Source organism: Pteropus vampyrus, unplaced genomic scaffold (assembly GCF_000151845.1).
Source record: "Pteropus vampyrus isolate Shadow unplaced genomic scaffold, Pvam_2.0 Scaffold561, whole genome shotgun sequence".
Taxonomy (NCBI): domain Eukaryota; kingdom Metazoa; phylum Chordata; class Mammalia; order Chiroptera; family Pteropodidae; genus Pteropus; species Pteropus vampyrus.
Window position 1 is genome coordinate 1 of NW_011889342.1, and position 19,007 is coordinate 19,007.

General features: G+C 48.3%; 1 protein-coding gene across 1 annotated transcript; it reads right to left on the minus strand.

Annotated features, from left to right (window-relative positions):
* Positions 1-5: 5 nt before the first annotated feature.
* On the minus strand, positions 6-12,853 carry LOC105308256 (cytochrome P450 4F6; the record flags this gene model as incomplete). The annotated part of the gene is made up of 13 exons (XM_011384122.2): positions 12,812-12,853; positions 12,107-12,305; positions 8,179-8,323; positions 6,499-6,552; positions 6,279-6,406; positions 4,754-4,875; positions 3,772-4,042; positions 3,394-3,460; positions 3,145-3,274; positions 612-745; positions 467-531; positions 219-301; positions 6-45 (listed from the first exon to the last, which is right to left on the minus strand). Coding segments are annotated over exons 2-13 (1,437 nt in total), but the record flags the coding sequence as incomplete, so codon positions are not given.
* Between the last annotated feature and the right edge of the window lie 6,154 nt (positions 12,854-19,007).

A 19,007-nucleotide genomic window follows, 5' to 3' on the forward strand; every position in this document is an offset into this window, starting at 1 on the left:
ACCACCTTCATCTCGTTCATGGCGAAGGTCTGCCCGATGCAGTTCCTGCGGGCGGGAGGGCATAGGGGACTGTGCCGGGACCTGGCCGGGACCGCCATTCCCACCCGCAGACACAGAGAAGGGAGCTAAGCATGCCTGGGCCCCCACGTGGCCTGGCAGTATCTACTGACCCCCACTACCTACAACCCATCCGCATCTCAGACACTCGCTGGCTTCACCTGGGTCCCGCTGAGAAGGGAATAAAAGCCAGAGGTGACCTCTTCTGCGGGGTTTTTGGGTCGAAGCGGAAGGGGTTGTATACCTAGGAGCAGAGAGAAGTATGGCTGCTGTGTGGACTTTTTCAGGACATCCAGACACCCCCCAGAAAAAAAAATGTGGATACAATGGAGGGGGAGTATCTTATTTGGGGGGTCAGGATCCCTACCCCCTCACCAGGTCCCTGAAAAAAGAATGAGGAAGGCAGCACCTCAGGGTCCAGCCAGACTGATGGGTTGTGATGAATCCCAAAGATGCTGATGGCACAGACATTTCCTATCAGGGAATAAGGAGTGGTCAGGACGAGGTTCCTGCTGATGGGACCAGCACCCTCCTCCTCTTGTCATTGCCAGCACCTTTGGGGACGACCCGGCCATCAGGAAGCAAGATGTCTTGGGTACAGCAGCGGGAGATGACGGTGACTGGGGGGTGTAACCGCAGACTCTCTTTGATGCACATGGTCAGGAAAGGCAATTTGGTCAGGTCGTCCCTAAGGAACCCAACAGTTATTCAGGGAGCAAAAGCAGAGACACCCCTAGTCCTCCTTCTGCCCCAGGAAATCCTCTCCCCACCTTGCTCTGACCCTCACTCCCATAACAAAATAAATTCCAGATGGACTACAAATATAAATATTAGAAAGTCAAAATCACGAAAATTACTAGAAGAAAATGTCGGCTGGTATTTTTAGCATTTTTGAGCAACACACAACACTCCCAGGGTATCCTTAAAAGTGTTAATACATTTGCATAAAAAAAGCTTCTTAAATTATATATTTGGCTTAAAAAGAAAAAAAAACTCTATGATGGACTTATAAGGTTATTTGAATAAATAAGACCCACTCCACACTTAACGTGGGATGACCTCATATAAAGTTACCAATTCTTTATTAATTAATCAACATATCTAATATAATCCAATAAAAATCTACTTGTGGCTCTTTTTTGGAACTCGGTTATCTTATTCAATTTTAAAGAAAGTTCAAGACTAGGTAAATTTAATGTAAATAATCAAAGAAAGAGAACTCTACCAGATATTAAGGCCTATTTCAAAAGTATAGTAATAAAAAGAAAAACTAGTGTAGTACTTTTGAAAGAACAGGAAAATGGACCCATGGAATGGAATAGAGAGCTCAGAGACTACTCATGAATAGCTGAAAATTTAGCATCTGATAAAGGAGGCCCCTCAAACCTCTAGGCAATAAATAGTTTAATAGAAGGTGCTCAGACAACTGGCAACGTGGAAACAAAAAGAACTAGAATCGCATCTACTCCCTTTACAGGGTGATAGGTGTGTTAACTAACCTTATTGTACTCATTTCACAATATATACATATATTAAATCATCATGTCATGTACCTTAAACTTATACAGTGTTATATGTCCATTATATCTCAATAAAGCTGGGAGAAAAAAAAAGACGGGCTGATATTCATTGTAAACCATTTTGTACTATTTGAATTTTTACCAAGTGCGTAATTTTTTGAAGTCGAGAAGAAAACATTTCTCCACCCCACAGGACTGCTATGGTGAGCAAACCCTTGAAATTGAGGGCACAACCTCTAAGATGTTTGTCTACTCCAACATCTCCTTTCCATCCTTCAGCTCTTGGCCCAGAATCTGCCCCCTCAGACCCTCAGCCCCTAGCTCATCCCCTCCTGTTTGCCCCTATAGCTGTAGAAAGATCTTTCTAATAGCCATATCTGACCTGTCTCCCCTCTGTTTAAACATCTCCCATGACTCCCCATTGCCCTGTGTTAGCCATGGATCTCCCTTCAAGAAAGAACCTACTGTATAGCTGCAAGGAGAAAAGTTAACTGACAGGCTCTAGCTATAGAGTCTCCAGGTTCTGCAGCTGCATTAAAGCCAAGGCCACACTTACTTGGGCAGGCCCTAGCCAATGACTGAGCCCCAGCCAACTGCCTGACCATTGCTGCCCAGGGTGAGACCCCTAATGGCAACATCCCTACCAGCTTTTACCTTTTGCCCAAAATCAAGTTCCCAAAAGACTTGAAGTAACACCTTTGGAAACTCTTCACATGGTTTCCAAAGCATTCCAAGAGGGGCTTCTATTATGAGCTCAGCCTCATTGGGAGCCCCTCTTCACACTGTAAATTTCACAAGGATCCAGCCACCTTTACTTCCACCCAAACATGCCAGTCTCACTTCTGCCTGGCCTTTGCATAAGCTATCCCCCTGGCCAGGAGCATTGTCTACTACCCACACCCCATGTGGTGAATTTGTATTTGCTGTCTAACTACCCAATCTCGCCCCAGGAGGACTCAGGTGGGACTGGACACTGAATTGGGAAGTGGCTGGCAGTGCAGATGTGTTTACTGAATGAAGAGATGGATGATTTTTTTTTTTTACCCCCAAAGATCTCTTGGGAATCCCGGGAATAGACTATTAGGTGGGAATTAGAGAAAATTTAAGGGGAGTAGGGGTCTTTAGGGGGAAAAAAATTGCAACTTCAGGCAGAAACACGAGGGAGGGGAGAAGTTCATTTACTGAACACATGCTGGGTGGCATCCGTCACACACGTTGTCGCAATTCTCCAAGCAGCCCTGTGGGTGAGAGATTCGCACACTCGTGCTCCAATTTCCAGGAAATTGATTCAGAAAAGGAAATTGATTTTCAGGAAAGGAAATTGATTTTATTAAAGTCACATGGCAAGTTAGTGGGACAATAAATGTGGACACTCAGATCTTTCTGTCCCCAAAGGTGGCAAACTTTCCCTTGCTGTCCAGGCTGGATATTGGACCCTGCCTCTGCTCTGCTTCCATTCCTACTAAACGGGATGACTGAATCAACCAAAAGATCTTCCCTCTTTCTCACCTTGGGAGCAGAGCCAATGAAAGGAGTTCGGGAACGAGCTGTGAGAACCTGCACTCACCATTCAATCTCCTTAGGCTCGCGGTCCTTCAGGAGCTCTTTCACCTCTTGCCGGCAACATTCCTGGTATTCTGGGTGCCTTGCAAGGTTGTACAGGATCCAGGAGAGGCCACTGGCCGTGGTGTCATGGCCTGCGAGGCAGCCAAACTTGTGTCTCTGGGCTGCTTCAGCACCAGAGGGTGGCCCACCCACCAAGTCCCTGGGATAGAGAGACCCCACCTCCTCTATGGTCTCACACTGGGGCCCTCACCTTCAAACATGAAAGTATCAGCCTCGGCTCGAATGTCCTCATCTGAGAGTTCCTTCCCATCTTCATCCTTGAGAAAAGGCAAGACACCTCTAATCACACCAGCTCTGAGAACACCTGTGTCTAACCTAAAGCAGCCCCTAAAGCTCCATCGTCCAAACAGGATCCCTCCTTTTTCATCTCCAGAGCTCACCTCACATGCTTCCTCCCTGGACTCCTGCCTCCTGTTTACTCCTTTCAGGCAGCCTTCTACACAGTCACATCTACAGCTTATTTCTGACCTGTTCCCCCCTCCCTCTGTATCAAGTCCAAGATCTTCGATCAGATATTTAAAGCCAAGGTCCATTCTACCTCTTGAATTCAGATTCCAGAGAAGCCTACCTTTGCCAGCAGGAGTACATCAATGAAGTCCAAAGTCTTGGTCTTAGCCTTGGCCTTGAGGAAGTCATGGGAACCTTGACTAATGAGGATGTGACGTCGTTCCTGGATGATGGCGTCTGTGAAGTTGTGCACCAGGTGGCAAGCCCTGCGAAAGCGCCACCCATCAAGGGTAAGGTAATACAGGAAATCTGTGTGCAGGAAGGTCTGTTTGGCTCGTTTCATCACGAGGGCACTAAGTTCCAAGATGGCAGTGATATAATCACTGGGCTTCCTGCGGGGCCAGGCCAGAGAGAGGAAGCAGCTTAACACACGTGAAACCCTGGGAGGCCCTCCCAGCCAGCACCCAGGACCACATTCCATCTGGAAAAGGGTGCCCTACTAACATACTTTCATCTCTATGAGCTGCCTTATGTCTTAGATCCCAGGACAGAGCTTAGGAATCATGGTCATCTCTTCTCTCTCCTATGTAATATCTGGCCCTGCCCATTTTTTCTTGGTTACTCTCAAATTTGTCCCATTTTCTCCACCAAGATTAGTCCTCCTTCTATCTGTGCTTTCCTTGCATCCTGTGTCTATACAACAGTTGTTCATCTCTAGAATTGGATGTCTAAGCTCAGCTTTGCCCACAACCCTTATCTGCTCACCTTTCATAGCTCCCAAGAAACCGCAGAATAAGTTTATACTCTTTTGTCTAACTTTTGAATGTCCTTAAGATCCAGCCCCTACCAAGCCCTCCAACCTTATTTCCAAGATGATTTCCTCTCTGTTGCACACACTCTAGTCATCCTAGCCTCCTGGCATTTATCAATCATTTCTACCCACCTGAAAAGATTGCTCTTTCTCTTTCCCCTTCCTTGTCCTTCAATGTCTAGCTCGACCCACCTCCTCCAGGAAGGTACTTCTGATTGCCCCGGTCAGTCCTCCCTCCATCTGCTCCCTTGGGTCTATGGCTCATGTTCCCGGGCTCTGGGCAGAGACTCACGCCTGGCAATTGCTGTCAAAACTGAAGATGCATTTCTGCAAACTGTCCAGGGTCATGAGACTGATGTGTTCAAATATGTCCAGACGGGCACTGCCCTCTGAAGCCAGGTGCTGCCACTTGGCCTGGACAGAGAAAAGGGCAGAGCTGAGGCTGGGAACTGCCTCCCTGGAACCCCTCTAAACTCCTAACCACCTGGATGGACTGCCCCAGACCCAGCTTCTTGGTCCTCTGCCCCAGGCACTCCTCCCCAGGGAGGAACAGGCTTGAGTTGAAGTGTAAGCTGTTACTCTTAAGACATGAAGACCCCATGGCCTGAGTCAGGAGACCTGGGTTCAAGGTCCAGCTCTGCCTCTTATGCTCTGTGTGCTCTTGGTCAATTCACTGCCCTCCTCTGGGCTCCACCTGTCAAATCTTCAGTAACAGTTAAGATGACCTCCTTCGGTGTTAGGTAAACCAGGTTAGAATCCCTGATCCACCATTCATAACTCGCTTACTAGCTATGTGAACTTGGGCTAGTTCCCTAATCTCTCTGATGTTCTATTTCATCATTTGTAAAGTGGCAATAATCATCATCTTTATTCCATGAGGCTGTTAAAATTAAATTAGACAACATATGCCATAGAATTGGCACATTGTTTCTGGAATACAGTAAGTGCTAAGTAGCTGTTAGCTATCATCACCATCTTCATTACTATCATAGAGGTAGGTTATATAAAAATGTCCATATTTCTTTGTCCCTCCCTATATCCTCATCCTTTATGATGAAACTCTGCAGCTTTTCCGTTAGGAGGTAGAACCTCTTTCTCTACTTCTTGAATCCAATCTGGATGTGGGATTTGCTTCAGCCAATAGAAGATGGAAATGATAATGTACTAATTTTGAAACTAGGCTTCAAGAGGCACTGCATGTTCTGCTCATTCTCCTGGAACATAGTTTCCTCCATGCAAATAAGCCTAGCCTAGCTTACTAGAAAATGAAAGGCAAATACAGGAGTCCAGTTATCCCACCAAGGCTGACCTAGACAAGCTAACAGCTAGTAGTAGAGCCCCAAACATATGACAGAGCTGAGCCTGTATAAGCAGAACTGTCTACTGAACTCAGCCATGCACACACACATTGAATGATTCCAGCCAAGAACTCCTCGACTGACCCAAAATCTCACGAGCAACAACAAACACTAATTTTTTCAAGCTCATGAGTTTTAAGGTCTTGTGTTATGCGGAAAGAGCTACTATTCACTCTTCATCATTACGATCTTGAATTTAGAGAGCTTCAGTGAGCAGACTAGAAATTAAAGCCTTCTGAACATCTACTAGTGCCAGGAACATGATCCCTTAACATCATCTTGATCACCTTTTAAAAAAGATTATTATCTCAGTTTTACAGATGAGGAAACTAAGGCTTGGAGAGGAAAAGCAATGGGCCCAAAGCCATCCAACAGAGCCAAGAATCCAGACAATATGTGTCTGAAACCACTCTCCCTTTCCCAAGGTTCCAGCCGGGATACTGGGTTCAAGGAACTCACATGCATGATGTCTGCACTCTTGTTGAAAATCTTCGTATATGGCTTCAAGATTTCAAAGTGGAAAGCGGGTGTCAGCAAGTGGCGGTGGTGGCTCCACTTGTCACCAGCACTTAGCAGAAGTCCATCCCCTAGTAGAGGCAGCCATGGGGAGTGGGCAAGGGCAGTAACTTACCGTGGCCCTAAAGGTTTTCCCCAACCCCATTTACCCACAGTTACTCACCCAGCCAGGGCTTCATGAAGTCGTAGAAAGACATATTCTTGGGTGTGACGGTGGCTGACATGGATGAGGACCATCAGAGATAATGGAGAGGGGAAGGGGTGGAACTTTTGGTGGGGAGAGGTGGCTCCTAGCCAGGGATTTGCATTCCCCCTCCAAACCCAGCATAGTGGGAATGGCATAAGGGCAGAGGAAACAGGGAAGAGAGGGGAGGCAAGGGGGGACCAGACCAGGCTACAGCACAGAGCAGAACAAAGGAAGAGCCCACAGACACACTCTGACATACTTAGACACACCCCAACATGGCAAAACATGCCAAGCATGCCCTAACATGGCTCCTACATGGTCCAACATGTTCGACACACCTGAGCACAGCCCAGAGCTTTACAAAATGCATTTACAGGGACCTAGGACACCTTGTCTGCCACAGCACTCTTCGACATCTCCTGGGACATCTGACATGGCCCCAGCATGACACAACAGGCATGACACACCCTGACATGACACTGCATGCTCTAACATGGACCCAAAGACAATTTGACACAACCTCAGTGTGGATCCTAAACAAGAATTAAATATGGTCCCATTGATGTCTCTCAAACACAGCTTAGGTGTGACCCAAACTTCCTCAGTATTCTCCTGCACCCAATACTCAGCATAAAGTGCTTAGGTCAGGGGTTTCTCTGTCCTTAAAGAGATCAGAGGATGCTGCCTCCCCACTGGATGCTGAGTTTCATCCACCATGAAGAGCTGCTGCTGCTCCCTCTAGACCAGCTCCCCAGAGCCAACTAGACACAGTTAACCAAGTTGGAGTCTGGTGGATCTTCTTCCACAATACTTTTGCCATCTTCTCACCCCAAATCACCTTCTAGGTTAGGGTATCTCCCATCAGAGGCAGCTAAGGAAGCTGAGAACATACAGAACAAAGAGGAAAGCTTCAGCATGCTCTGTGGCCTTGAGAAGTCACTATGCCTCACTGAGTTTCAGTTTCCTCACTCAGGAAATGCCCTCCTAGAAGGATGCTGGTAGATAGATGTCTGGTATCTGCCTGTACAGTATCCATCCCCTTCTCCTGGGAAGAACACCTGACTCTGCCATCACTCTCAATCCACATAGTTAGGAGGGTGGCCATGCCAACTCATCTTCTACTAAAAAGCTAAGTATATGATCTGGAGCTTTAGCAATCAAGTTGCAGTGATTAGATGAGGAATTGGTCTCTATGATCCAGGCCAGTCCAATTTAAGGAATCTTGCAATTTTTCCTGGGTCTGTGGGGAATGAGCTCACTTTTCCATGGGGGTTGATCTCTGGGACTGATCTTTACCAGCCTGAGAATGAAGCCAGCACAGAGGAACACAGAATTAAGAGATAATGACAGATTTCCAACGGCATTATTGGAACACCTTGATGTAGCCATGTCTGAAGACAAACGCCCTAAGCTTTTCAGTCAATAAATTTCCTTTCTTTACTTGGACAAACAATGTTGAGTTTCCACCACTCAAAACTAAAAGAGACTTTGGCAACCATAGAGAGCCAGGGACCTTCCCAGAGTCACCCAGCAAGTTTGTGTCACAGCCATGGTCTTTGTCAATGTCACCTGGTCAACCTGGTCTGTCCAGGGGTGGGAAGGGCTAGAAGCAGGGTCAGGGAAGAGGCTGGGGTTAGGGGCTCCTGTGAGAGGTACCTGGTGCCTGGAGCAGAGGTGCAACAAACTGAGGGTGGACGAACCGTAGGACAGGGTAGAAAGGCCCAATCCACCAGAGGTGGACATCGCGGAAGCAGTGACCCAGGTCCTCCAGCAGACGCAAGCCCTCCTCATTGGTCTTCATCTGAGGATAGGTGGGAATGAGACCAGGCATTATTGGGACAGAGAGCCTCAGATGCTACAACTGCCCATTGTACCCCCATACCCACCATACTCTACTCACCCCATTCACTCCTTCCGTCTGAATTATTGGTCTACACCTGTCTCCATCTCACTAAATCAGCTTCTCTCTGCTGTTCTGTTTTTATGTATGTGTCTATCGATGTGCCTCTCCCTGTCCCTTCACTCTCTTTATTTCTCTGTTTCTTTAGATAATAGATGAATAAAAAGATTGATGATTATGACAATGATGATGATGATGACGATGACGACAATGATGATAATAGATAGATGATAGATAGATAGGTAGGTAGGTAGATAGATAGATAGATAGATAGATAGACAGACAGACAGACAGACAGATAGTTGATGAATAGAAAGGCCCATTCCTTTCTATCCATCAACTATCCTTTCTATCCATAGCCAGCACCTGGCTATGAGCAGCGAGAAGGAATTCAGTCCAGCTAGAGTAAAATGGGTGAGGAACAGAGGAAAGGTGGAGAGGAGAGCAGATATAGCAAGGCATCAAGACTGGGTAGAGGCGAGGGATTTATTCTGAGGGTGCTGGGGAGCCATGGAGGGCGTGGATAGGGGAAATAGATGGGGAGTTAGAGAGATGGACAGAGAAATGCAGGCAGAAAAAGAGAGAGATACAGAGAAAGAGTGAAGGAGAGACAGAGAGGTCACACAAAGAGACAGATAAACCGAGGGAGTAGAAGAAATGAATACATACACAGATACACATATATCTATCTCGTGTGTGTGTGTGTGTGTATGTATGTATGTATCCATTCACCTATCATCTGTCTATTCATCCATCATCTCTCATAGTACATTCTATCTGTCCTGAACTTTGAACATGTGCATCGATCATGCCATTTACAAATGAGAAACTGAAGCTACATCTCCCAAAAGGGGAAAGAGGGCAGGTGACCTCCTGGCTAGGTGTCCTCTTCAGTCCCTCAGGATGCCCCATCAGGGCCTGACAAATACCCCCAGATGCTCCAGGAAGGTAAAATAAGTTTTCACTTTGTGACCTGCTCCCTGCTCTCCAAGGACCCTGAGAAACAAGATGAGGTCACTCCAGGGAAGGAGAGTGACTCAGCTGAGGTCACACAGCAAGAAGGACTGGAAAAGAGTGACCAAGGCCAGCCTCTATGGCCAAGCCCTCAGAGGGGGAGTCAGAACTCCTGTAACTTCATAACATTCCTGCTGCCTCCAGGGTTCGCTGAGACCATTCCAAGACCCAATCTCAGGCAACCTTCTGGATGAGCTTGGGACATCCTGTTCTGTGATGAGCTGGTCTGGGCAAGGGGAGAGGAGGAGCTGGTTGCTCATCCCTTTGGCCTTAGAACATGGCCTCCACCACACATCATCAAATATTTATTAAGTATCTACTTATGTCAGCCCCTGTGGCACGGGCACTATAGATATTGTGTCTCCTCCCCAGTGCTACCATCTAGTAGGAGAGATAAATGATAAACAAATAATTAGACAACTAACAGTTTAAGTGTGAGCAGGGCCAAGTCAGGTCAAGGTCTGGGGATCAAATACTGCTTCCAGAAGAAAGTTACATTTGAGCTGAAAACTGGAGGATGAGGATGAATCAATGAGGTAACCAAAGGAAGAGAAGCACTTCCAGTTGAAAGAGTAGCATGAGCAAAGGCCCCAGGGTGGGGAGGACTTAGCTTATTGAGGAGATGAAATGAGAGCTCAAAATATCTGGGGTATGGATGGGGCTGGCGAGGGTGGCAGACCTGGCCAGGCAACCTTTAGTCTTTATCTTCAGAACAATGGGCAGTCATCGAGCTTTTTTTAGCCAAGAAGATGTGTGATTTAAACTAAATTTTAGAAAAATATCGCCACAGGTAAAGAGAGAGAGGATTATTGAGAACAAGAGCCACAATGAAGAGATCAGAGAGGGAGCTGAAAGAGGCTTCCAGAGAAAGACAAAGGAGGATGGAGCCAACGCGGGCAGGAGGAGGCAGAGAGCGGATGGACTGAGAAGAGACTGCGGAGGCGGCATGGCCAGATGTGATGAAGGACCAAATGTGCAAGTGAGAGAAGAGGGGGACCAGGACAGATTAGGCTAAGAGCAGGAACAGGATTGGGGATGGAGTTATAAGCTCAGATTCTGACTTGGTGAAATAAGGTATTTTTGAGACTCCAATGTGAGGAGGGGAGGAAGGAGCTAAATGCATGGCCTCGGACTCAGGAGAATTGTGAACTTGGAATTCACTTCTTATGGAGGGAATTGATAGTCCACTCAGGAGCTGGAGCCCTGGGTAAGGAGGTGGCCTTGGGAAAGAGAGAGAGGAAGGAGGGGTCAGGACCCTGGGGAATACCCACATGGAAAGGCAGGGTGAAGGAAGAGCCAAGACTGGAGACAGAGGAGCCACAGGGAGGTAGAGAAAGACTGGCAGGGTGTTGACAGGGTCCTGGAACCAAGTGAAAAAGGAGGGAGAACAGGGTGGTCAGCAGGGGAGTTGCTGAGAGGTGAACGAGGTGAGATTTAGGGACCTGGAAGTCACGGTCATCTCACAGGAGCATGATGGGGGTGAGTCAGACTAAAGCAGGTGAGGGTCAATTGGTAAAATGGAGGCAACAAGTGAAGACAAGTCGTTGTCCACGAGTAGACAAGAAGTTTGGTGCAGAATGAGGTGCATTGGAGGTGGGTGGGTGGAGATTTACCTATCACCCTCTGTTTTGTTTCATGACTTTCTCAATCATCATCATGGAGAACAGATCAGAGGACATGGTGATTGAGCTCAGACAGGCAAACGTTTTTCCAAAGGGCCATGAAGGAAATCTCATTTGGGAAGAGACTTCAGCCCATGTACGAAGGATGGAATCAAAGCTAAACGTATCCGAAGAGGTGGAGTCAGAAGGAAGCTGTTGGACTGGGACGTAGAAGGGACCAGACATCGTGGGAGGGTTTAAGATGGGAGAAAAAGAAGAAAGAAACTGGAAGGAAGAGGGGCTTCTGGTCAGAGGAAGAGGGGCTTCTGGTCAGAGCATGCAACACTCAGATCGATGTCTTTGGAGGTAGCGACAAAGACAAAGTGTGATTGTGGCAATAGGGGGCAGGCACAGCATGGACAAAGAGCCTCTGGGGATGAGGCTAGGATGGGGGTGGGGGAGGGCAGGAGCTCCCTCCTAGGAAGTTTGGCCACAAGGGCAGAGGCTAGAGTGAAAGGGGAAGGGGTCAACTTTTATCTAAGTTGGACAGTGGGACCCACTGATATGTCTGGGGGTGTGGAAAGCAAGATAAACAAAGAAAGGAATGTGCCCAAGGAAAGGGAGGAGAAAGAGAGACTGGCTACACCTCTCCTCCAGCTCAGCTGTACCCCGTTGGGGGAAGGGACAGTGGTGATCAGTTAATTCCTTTGGGGAACGCTGAGGTCCAGAGAGGAACAGACACTGGTCTGAGGCCAACAGAGACAGGCCACCAGGGGACCTGGCTTTGTGCAGCGCACCCTGTGAAACCCTCGGAGGTGCACTGATGGGGGCAAGACAGGCAGGAACATGACCCAAAGCAGGCTTGGGGTGAGGAAGGGTAAGAACAAGAAAGGTTTGGGGGCTTGGAGAGCACAGAGGAGAGGAACAAACTTGGTGAGAGAGTAAGGAAAGGGGGCGCCCCGGTTTCCCTGATGTGCTAGGCCCCAGCCGAAGTCCTGAGACCCATTCCCAATCCCTTCGGGAGCCCAGCCACCTGATACCCCGGACTCTTCCTGCTGCCCACACTCACCTGGCCCAGGTGACCCCAAAACCAGTGTCGCTTCGGGGGCTGTGGGAAACATCGGAGGCGGTAGCAGTTGTCATAGAAGGCATAGGCCCGGGCCAGGAAGCGGGCCAGGAGCCAGGAGGCCCCCACCAGCAGCAGGAGCAGCCACGGGGAGGCTGCCGGGAGCCCAAGTCCCAGCCAGGACAGGCTCAGCTGTAGCATTCTGCAGGGCGGACAGAGGGTGAGCTTCTGAGGCCAAGGATGGGGTGGCGATGGGGGGCTCGGAGGCAGAGATGGCGGCAGCTTACAGACAGAGAGAGGGGGCCAAGAGTGTGAGGGACAGGGACGGGAGTGGCAGGGATGGTGAGTGCTAGGGGCAGGGAGGGCTCAGAGATAGGCACATGCAGGTTCAGGAAGGACAGGAGACCCAAGAAAATACAGAGGAAGAGAGACAGAGGGAGAGACAGGGAGAGAGAGCAACAGAGAGACGGAAAGTGAGAGAGACAGAGACGGAAGGAGAAGAGAGAGAGACAGAGAGAGAAGAAGGGAGAAAGAGAAAGACGAATGAAGAACCTCTGAAACTGCATCAGAGGGAGGTTGCCAGAAGCTCCGGTTACAAGGAAACCACCATCCCCTGGGCCAGCCCACTCCTCAGAGCCACCCCGCCTTGGGCAGTGCCTCCCCCACCCTGAACCAGGACCCTCAGTCCCGCCAGCCCCAGCCTGGCACCTTCTGCCGGGAGCAGCTCCTTCCTCACAGCCTCCTCGCTCTCTTCCTAGATGGTCTTCTTGCCAGGCCGACCTGTGAACTGGGCGAGGCGGGGCTTGACTGAATCAGCCAATCCCCAAATGAACTCGCCACTTCCTCCCCATTGGCGGTGACCCAAACCTTGAAGCCAGAGCCAGCTGGATCCAGAGAGGAACCAGCTCAGAGTTACACAATGTGGACACTGGATCTTCAGGACTCAGCACCTCCCGTGTGGGGTGGGGTCAAACTGGGAGGAAAGCAAAGGTGACTCTAGGCCCCCAATTTTACTGTCTCCCCTACTCTCCCAATGCCAGGGTGTAGCAGGTAAAAGCTTGATCTTGACTGTTGCCAGGTGAGCCTTGTTCCAAACATTTCCCAGGCTCTTTTTCATGCTGGGCCCAGAATCAGCTCAGAATTATGAAAATCAGAAATAAAAGCTTCTGGCAGTTGGCATCCAGGGTGCACAGCCTGACAAGAGTTCAAGTCTTACCTCCAAACAGCCCAGGACTGAGTCCTGCCTGCTGGGAACAAACAAACCAGCCTCGCTGGGGACTCCCCTATTAGATTTAGGGCATCTGGAGGAGGTAGGTCTGCTGGGCCATGAGAAGACAGGGTCCAGACAGGGGAGGGCAGACCTAGGAGGCCCTGAATAAGTTCTACCTCACCCTTGCTCTGACTGCGGGCTGTGCCGGCCCCCTCAGGGCTCAGTCTTGCCATCGGGAAAAGGAATGTTGGATGAGGGCCTGAGAGGGGCTCCTCTTGTCCAGCTCCTGCCCTAAATTTCTCTGTGAGGAGGTCTCAGCCCCTATGAGTTCTCTGCATGGTCAGGCTCCAAGATGAGGGTGAATTTGAAGGATGGAGCTGCTGCCTAAGAGATTTGGACTTTCCTCCTCCAACTGATAGAATGTTGGGGAAATGCCCACCCCCCATTCCTTCCAGTCCTACATGATCCAGCTTCAGGTGTCTATTCCTGGAGCCCTTGGTAAGTTGAGATGCACCACCCTAAATCCTATTCTTCCTATGCTGAGATGGATCCACCTGCTGAGAGGTCCCTCCAGAGAAGAGCCAGGGGCAGGGCAGGGGTAGGTGAGAGGCAGCAGGGCTGACGAGATAGGTCTGGGGAGCAGTAGGAGGAAAGAAGAAGAAACAGAGGCCCAGAGAGGTGTGGTAACTTATGCCAGGCACACAGCAAAGTCATTCAACATGACAGTACAGGAGAAAGTGAAGCCTGGCATACAGTGGGTGCTCATTAGCTATTTAGGGAAGAAAAGGACTTTGCAGCCATGAGCTCTAAGAACTGGCCACTCAAACTGTGATCCTCAGATCAGCAGCCTAGACGTCACATGCAGCATCTTGGAAATGCAGAATTTCGGGCTCTAACCCAGACCCACCAAGATGATGACTGCAAAATTTTTGCCATTTTCTCCAGTAAGAGGAGTTTATTTCTCTTCTCCTTGAATCTGTACTGTCCTGGGGCTGCTTAACCAATGGTATGTGGTGCAAGTGAGACCACGCCAGTAATAGCCTTGTAGATGGCTGGCAGCTTACACTTATATTTACTCTTAGGATACATCCCCTCAGAACCCAGTCACCATGCTCTAAGGAAGCCCAGGCCACATGAAAAATCCTCACTTGTGTAAAACTCTCATCAACAGCCCCAGCTGATTTTCCTGGTGACAGCCAGTATCAACTGCCAGCCATGTGAGGGGGCCATTTAGATAGTCCAGCTCAGTGTAGCCTCAAAACAACCACTGCCCCAGACCTATCACATGGGGCAAAAGAACTATTCAGAGGAGACCAGTCAACATACAGAATCATAAAAGAAAATAAAATGGTCATTGTTTTAAGCCACTAAGTTTAAGAGGCTGTTTATTATATGGCATTAGCTCATCGACACACTCTCTCTCTCTTTCTGTGTATATTAGATAATGACTGTTCACAAAAACCCGACCACCACTGCAAGCCACAGAAGGGAGACTTGGAGAAGGGACCCTTGGGAAGAGTAGCATCACAAAATGAAGTCATTTGTCCCCTCTCCTCCCCAAATAGTAGAATATATATATACAATCTTAAGAAAAATATATACCTTAAGATAAGCATATAAATCTTAAGATAAATACATATAGAGATCACTGATAGATTAGATAGATAGATAGATAGATAGATAGATAGATAGATAGATAGATAGATAGATAGATAGATAGATTATAGATAGAGTTCTCGGTTTCTCAGAAGAATGCTGACAGATACAGAGGTAAATCTAAGTTCTCTCTCCATCAACTTGAGCTATCCTCAGTAACTTCCGGAACTTGAAGTCTAGATCATAAGACTTGCAGCTCCCTTCCAGACCCCTTGAAATACACCCTCTTGGACACAGTTGCCATGTGAAGAGGAAGCCCAAGCAACCCTACTGAGAGTCATTACTGGACTGGAACTGAGGGCCCCAGCCAATACCCAAATTGCCAGCCATGAGAATGAGCTATTTTGGAAATGGATCTTCCAGCTTCAGATGAGCTGCTCCAGCTGACGCCATGTAGAGAAAGCCATTCTAGCTGAGCCTTGCCAAATTGTCGCAAGTTTGTCGATTGAGGTTACTAAACTTCCTGGCAGTTCATCAGACAATAATAGCTACTGGAACATGTTATATTTCCCAACATGTTTGGAGTCCTCAAAAAAGGTTATGTGTGCATAAATGTTTGTATATACATTTAAAAAAATGTTCCTCCTTGATATCACTTATATGTGGGATATAAACCTAAAAGCAACAAACAAACAGGACAAACAAACAGAGACTCATGGGCATGGACAATAGACTAGTGGTTACCAGAGAGGAGGGGGGAGGAGGGAGGTAGATGGGGTAAAAGAGGTCAAATATGTGGTGACAGAAATCTAACTATGGGAGGTGAACACACAATTAAATATATATATAAATATATATATATATATTCCTTACTGTTAAAATGTACAGCTAAAACTTACCGGATTTCGTTAACCAATGTCACCATAAAAAATAATTAATTTTAAAAAAAGAAAGAAAAAAATGTTCCTCCTTAGTAAAAAAGACATAATAATAGGCCTGCGGGGATTGGAGGAGGGTGTCTTAGTTTGTGTGTTTTGAAAGTAGACTCTAATACAAGGATTCAAGGGCAAATACTTTATTTTGACGCAAGAATTCAACTACAAGTTGTTTCTTTGGGATGTGATCCCAGGAGATGCCAGCAGGGCAGTAGGAAATGGGACTGGGAAGAGAAGGGCAGTAGGGCAAGGAAGTTCTCACTGTGAAACCTGGAGCTCAGTCCCTCTGGGGACCTCTAGGACAAAGCAGAGAACATGTACCCGCTGTCATCAGTCAGAGCTGCTTGCAAGGACATTATTTCCAGAATGTCCTGCCTGCTGCAAAGCGGGGGTGGGGTCTGGACAGCAGCTCCTGCCTTGAGCCTGATGTGGACAGTTACAGCCATTCTAAGGAGTGGGGTTGTCCCCTCCCCTCTTCCCAATACAACCATCCACACAGTCTCTCTCTCTCTCTCCCTCTCCTCTCTCCCTCTCTCCCTCTCTCTGACTCTCTCCCTTTCACTCTCTCTGTCTCTCTCTCAATCTCTCTCTCTCTGTCTCTCTCTCAATCTCTCTCTCTCTCTGACTCTCTCCCTTTCACTCTCTCTGTCTCTCTCTCAATCTCTCTCTCTCTCTCTCTCTCTCTCTCTCTCCCTCTCTCCCTCTCTCTGTCTCTGACTCTCTCCCTTTCACTCTCTCTGTCTCTCTCTCAATCTCTCTCTCTCTCTCTCTCTCTCTCTCTCTCCCTCTCTCCCTCTCTCTGACTCTCTCCCTTTCACTCTCTCTGTCTCTCTCTCAATCTCTCTCTCTCTCTCTCTCTCTCTCTCTCTCTCTCTCTCCCTCTCTCCCTCTCTCTGACTCTCTCCCTTTCACTCTCTCTGTCTCTCTCTCAATCTCTCTCTCTCTCTCTCTCTCTCTCTCTCTCTCTCTCTCTCTCTCTCTCTCTCTTTCTCTCTCTCTCTCTCTCAATCTCGCGCGCGCACACACACACGCACACACGCTGAAGGGGGACCAGACTCCTTAGAGCTTGTCGTTCCGGAACTGTCCAGCAGAGGGAGACTCCGATACGCTCAGGGGAGGAAAGGCCCCACAGCATCTAGTGACAGCACCAGGCCCAGGTGTCTTAAGAATCACACACACAGCAAACTGGTAAAACTTATTGTATGTTCCCTAAACAAGTTTTAATTTTGTTTAGGTATTTCAAAACTTTATATAAACTATCATGCTGAAAAAAAAGGTGCAGCCAAGTCCTGGGACCTACGGAATCCATGCCTCTTCCTCATTCACCCACAATCAAGACCCTTAGCTGAAAGTCAAAAATGCATTACAAGTAGATGATCCTATAAAATTCACATGGCAATGGAGAACTGAGGTGCAGAGGGACAGTCACGTGCCAAGGCTACCGCTAGGAAGGAGCAGAGCCGGGGTTTGAACCCATATATGTTGCCTCCGAAGTCCAAGTAATTTTCGCCGGCGGATGACGGAGTTGCACGGAGGCACGGAGGCACGGAGGGCGGGGGGGAGGGAGGGAAGCTGGTGCAATGTTTGGGGAATAATGCACGTTTGGAGACTCGCCACCAGGACCGGGGTATGGAAGAGGGAGCGACAGCAAGAACGGTTGGCTTCTGCAGGGCCTGGGACAGCATGTTTCCTAGTCAGTTCGCAAGCAGCCTCAAACAGGGCTTTCCGGCCCACGATCCCAGCACATGCCACCCGGGGGCGCCGCAGGATCGACAGCCAGCTTCGGCTTATCTCAGCCCCACGCCATCCCTGCGGACACCTCTTCTAGCCAAAGAGAGGTCTAGAACAAAACCAGGAGGCCCAAGAAATAGGGTAGGAAAGGACTCAGGGCCTCCTCTGAAGTACCAAGGATATTGCAGGACCTTGGATGAGTCGTTTCGCTTTGGGGACTCAATTCCCATCTCTGTCAAATTAGATAATAGCAATACCTATCTCATAACAGTAGCTGTGAGAATTAAATGATACAAATTGACATGTTAATCCCACCCCACCCCACCCCCCAAAAAGAAACTTACTCCATTAAGCATTCTCCATCTTGGTTGATGGCACGTCTACCTTTCCAGGTGCTCAGACCGAAATCTGGGTTCCTGACCTTCTCGTGAACCCCATATTCCTCCATCCATCGGCAAATCCGCCACCACTACCTTTATAAAACAATCTTTCCTCTTCAGAATCCAATCGCCCCTCATCACCTGTAGGGCCCCCAGCTTGGTTGGAGCTACTATCATCTCTCACCTGGACTAGTACAGTCACCTCCACCTTATCATCCTAGTCCCATCCTTGCCTTCCACGGTCTCCATTCAACATAGCAGCCAAAGAATGTATGACAAATCTTGTTCCTCCTCTACTCAGAACCTTCCATGGCTCCCTATTTCTCTCACAATAAAATCAGTGGCTTTTCAAGACCTATGTGAATTTACTTATTTGCTTATTTATAATTTATCATTTGCTCCCTCCTCTAGAATGGTTCAAACACTGCCAGGCTCACCGCAGATGCTGGATAAATATTTGATGAATTAATATGATCATTGTAGGTACTGTCATTGCCCTATTTCCTGTATCACCATGTCACGGACTTCTCTGCCATCTAATTCCCCCAAAGATTTGGGTATCACCCTAACCTCCTCCCTCCCTTCAACCCCCACCCTTCTCACCCCACCTGGACCTCAGCCTCTCTCTCCCCTGGGTTTCCAGCCCCCTCATACTCTCCTTCTAAGCCACCTCCCTGCCAGCCCAGATCTGATCATGACCTATACTGTCCCTCCTCACATACCCTCTATAGATCCCTAATGCCCTCAGCATAAGGATCGAACCATGACGTGGCCCACAGTTCGTAGGAGGTTGTCCCCTGCCCACCCTTCTTCCATTTCGCCCCACTCCTCAGACCCAGCCATCCTGGCCCCTTATGAGTTCCTCAAGCACACCATGCTCCTCTTACCTTGTAGATGCATCTCCTTCTTCCTGGAATGCTCTTCTCTCCCTTGTCACCACTCAAATTCTACTCCCCACTTTAGTTCTCACTGAGCCACTCCCATCCACTGTTATGCTCACCCAGCACCAGAAACCTCTCCGTTGGAGCACCTATCACCAGTTTAAGTAAACG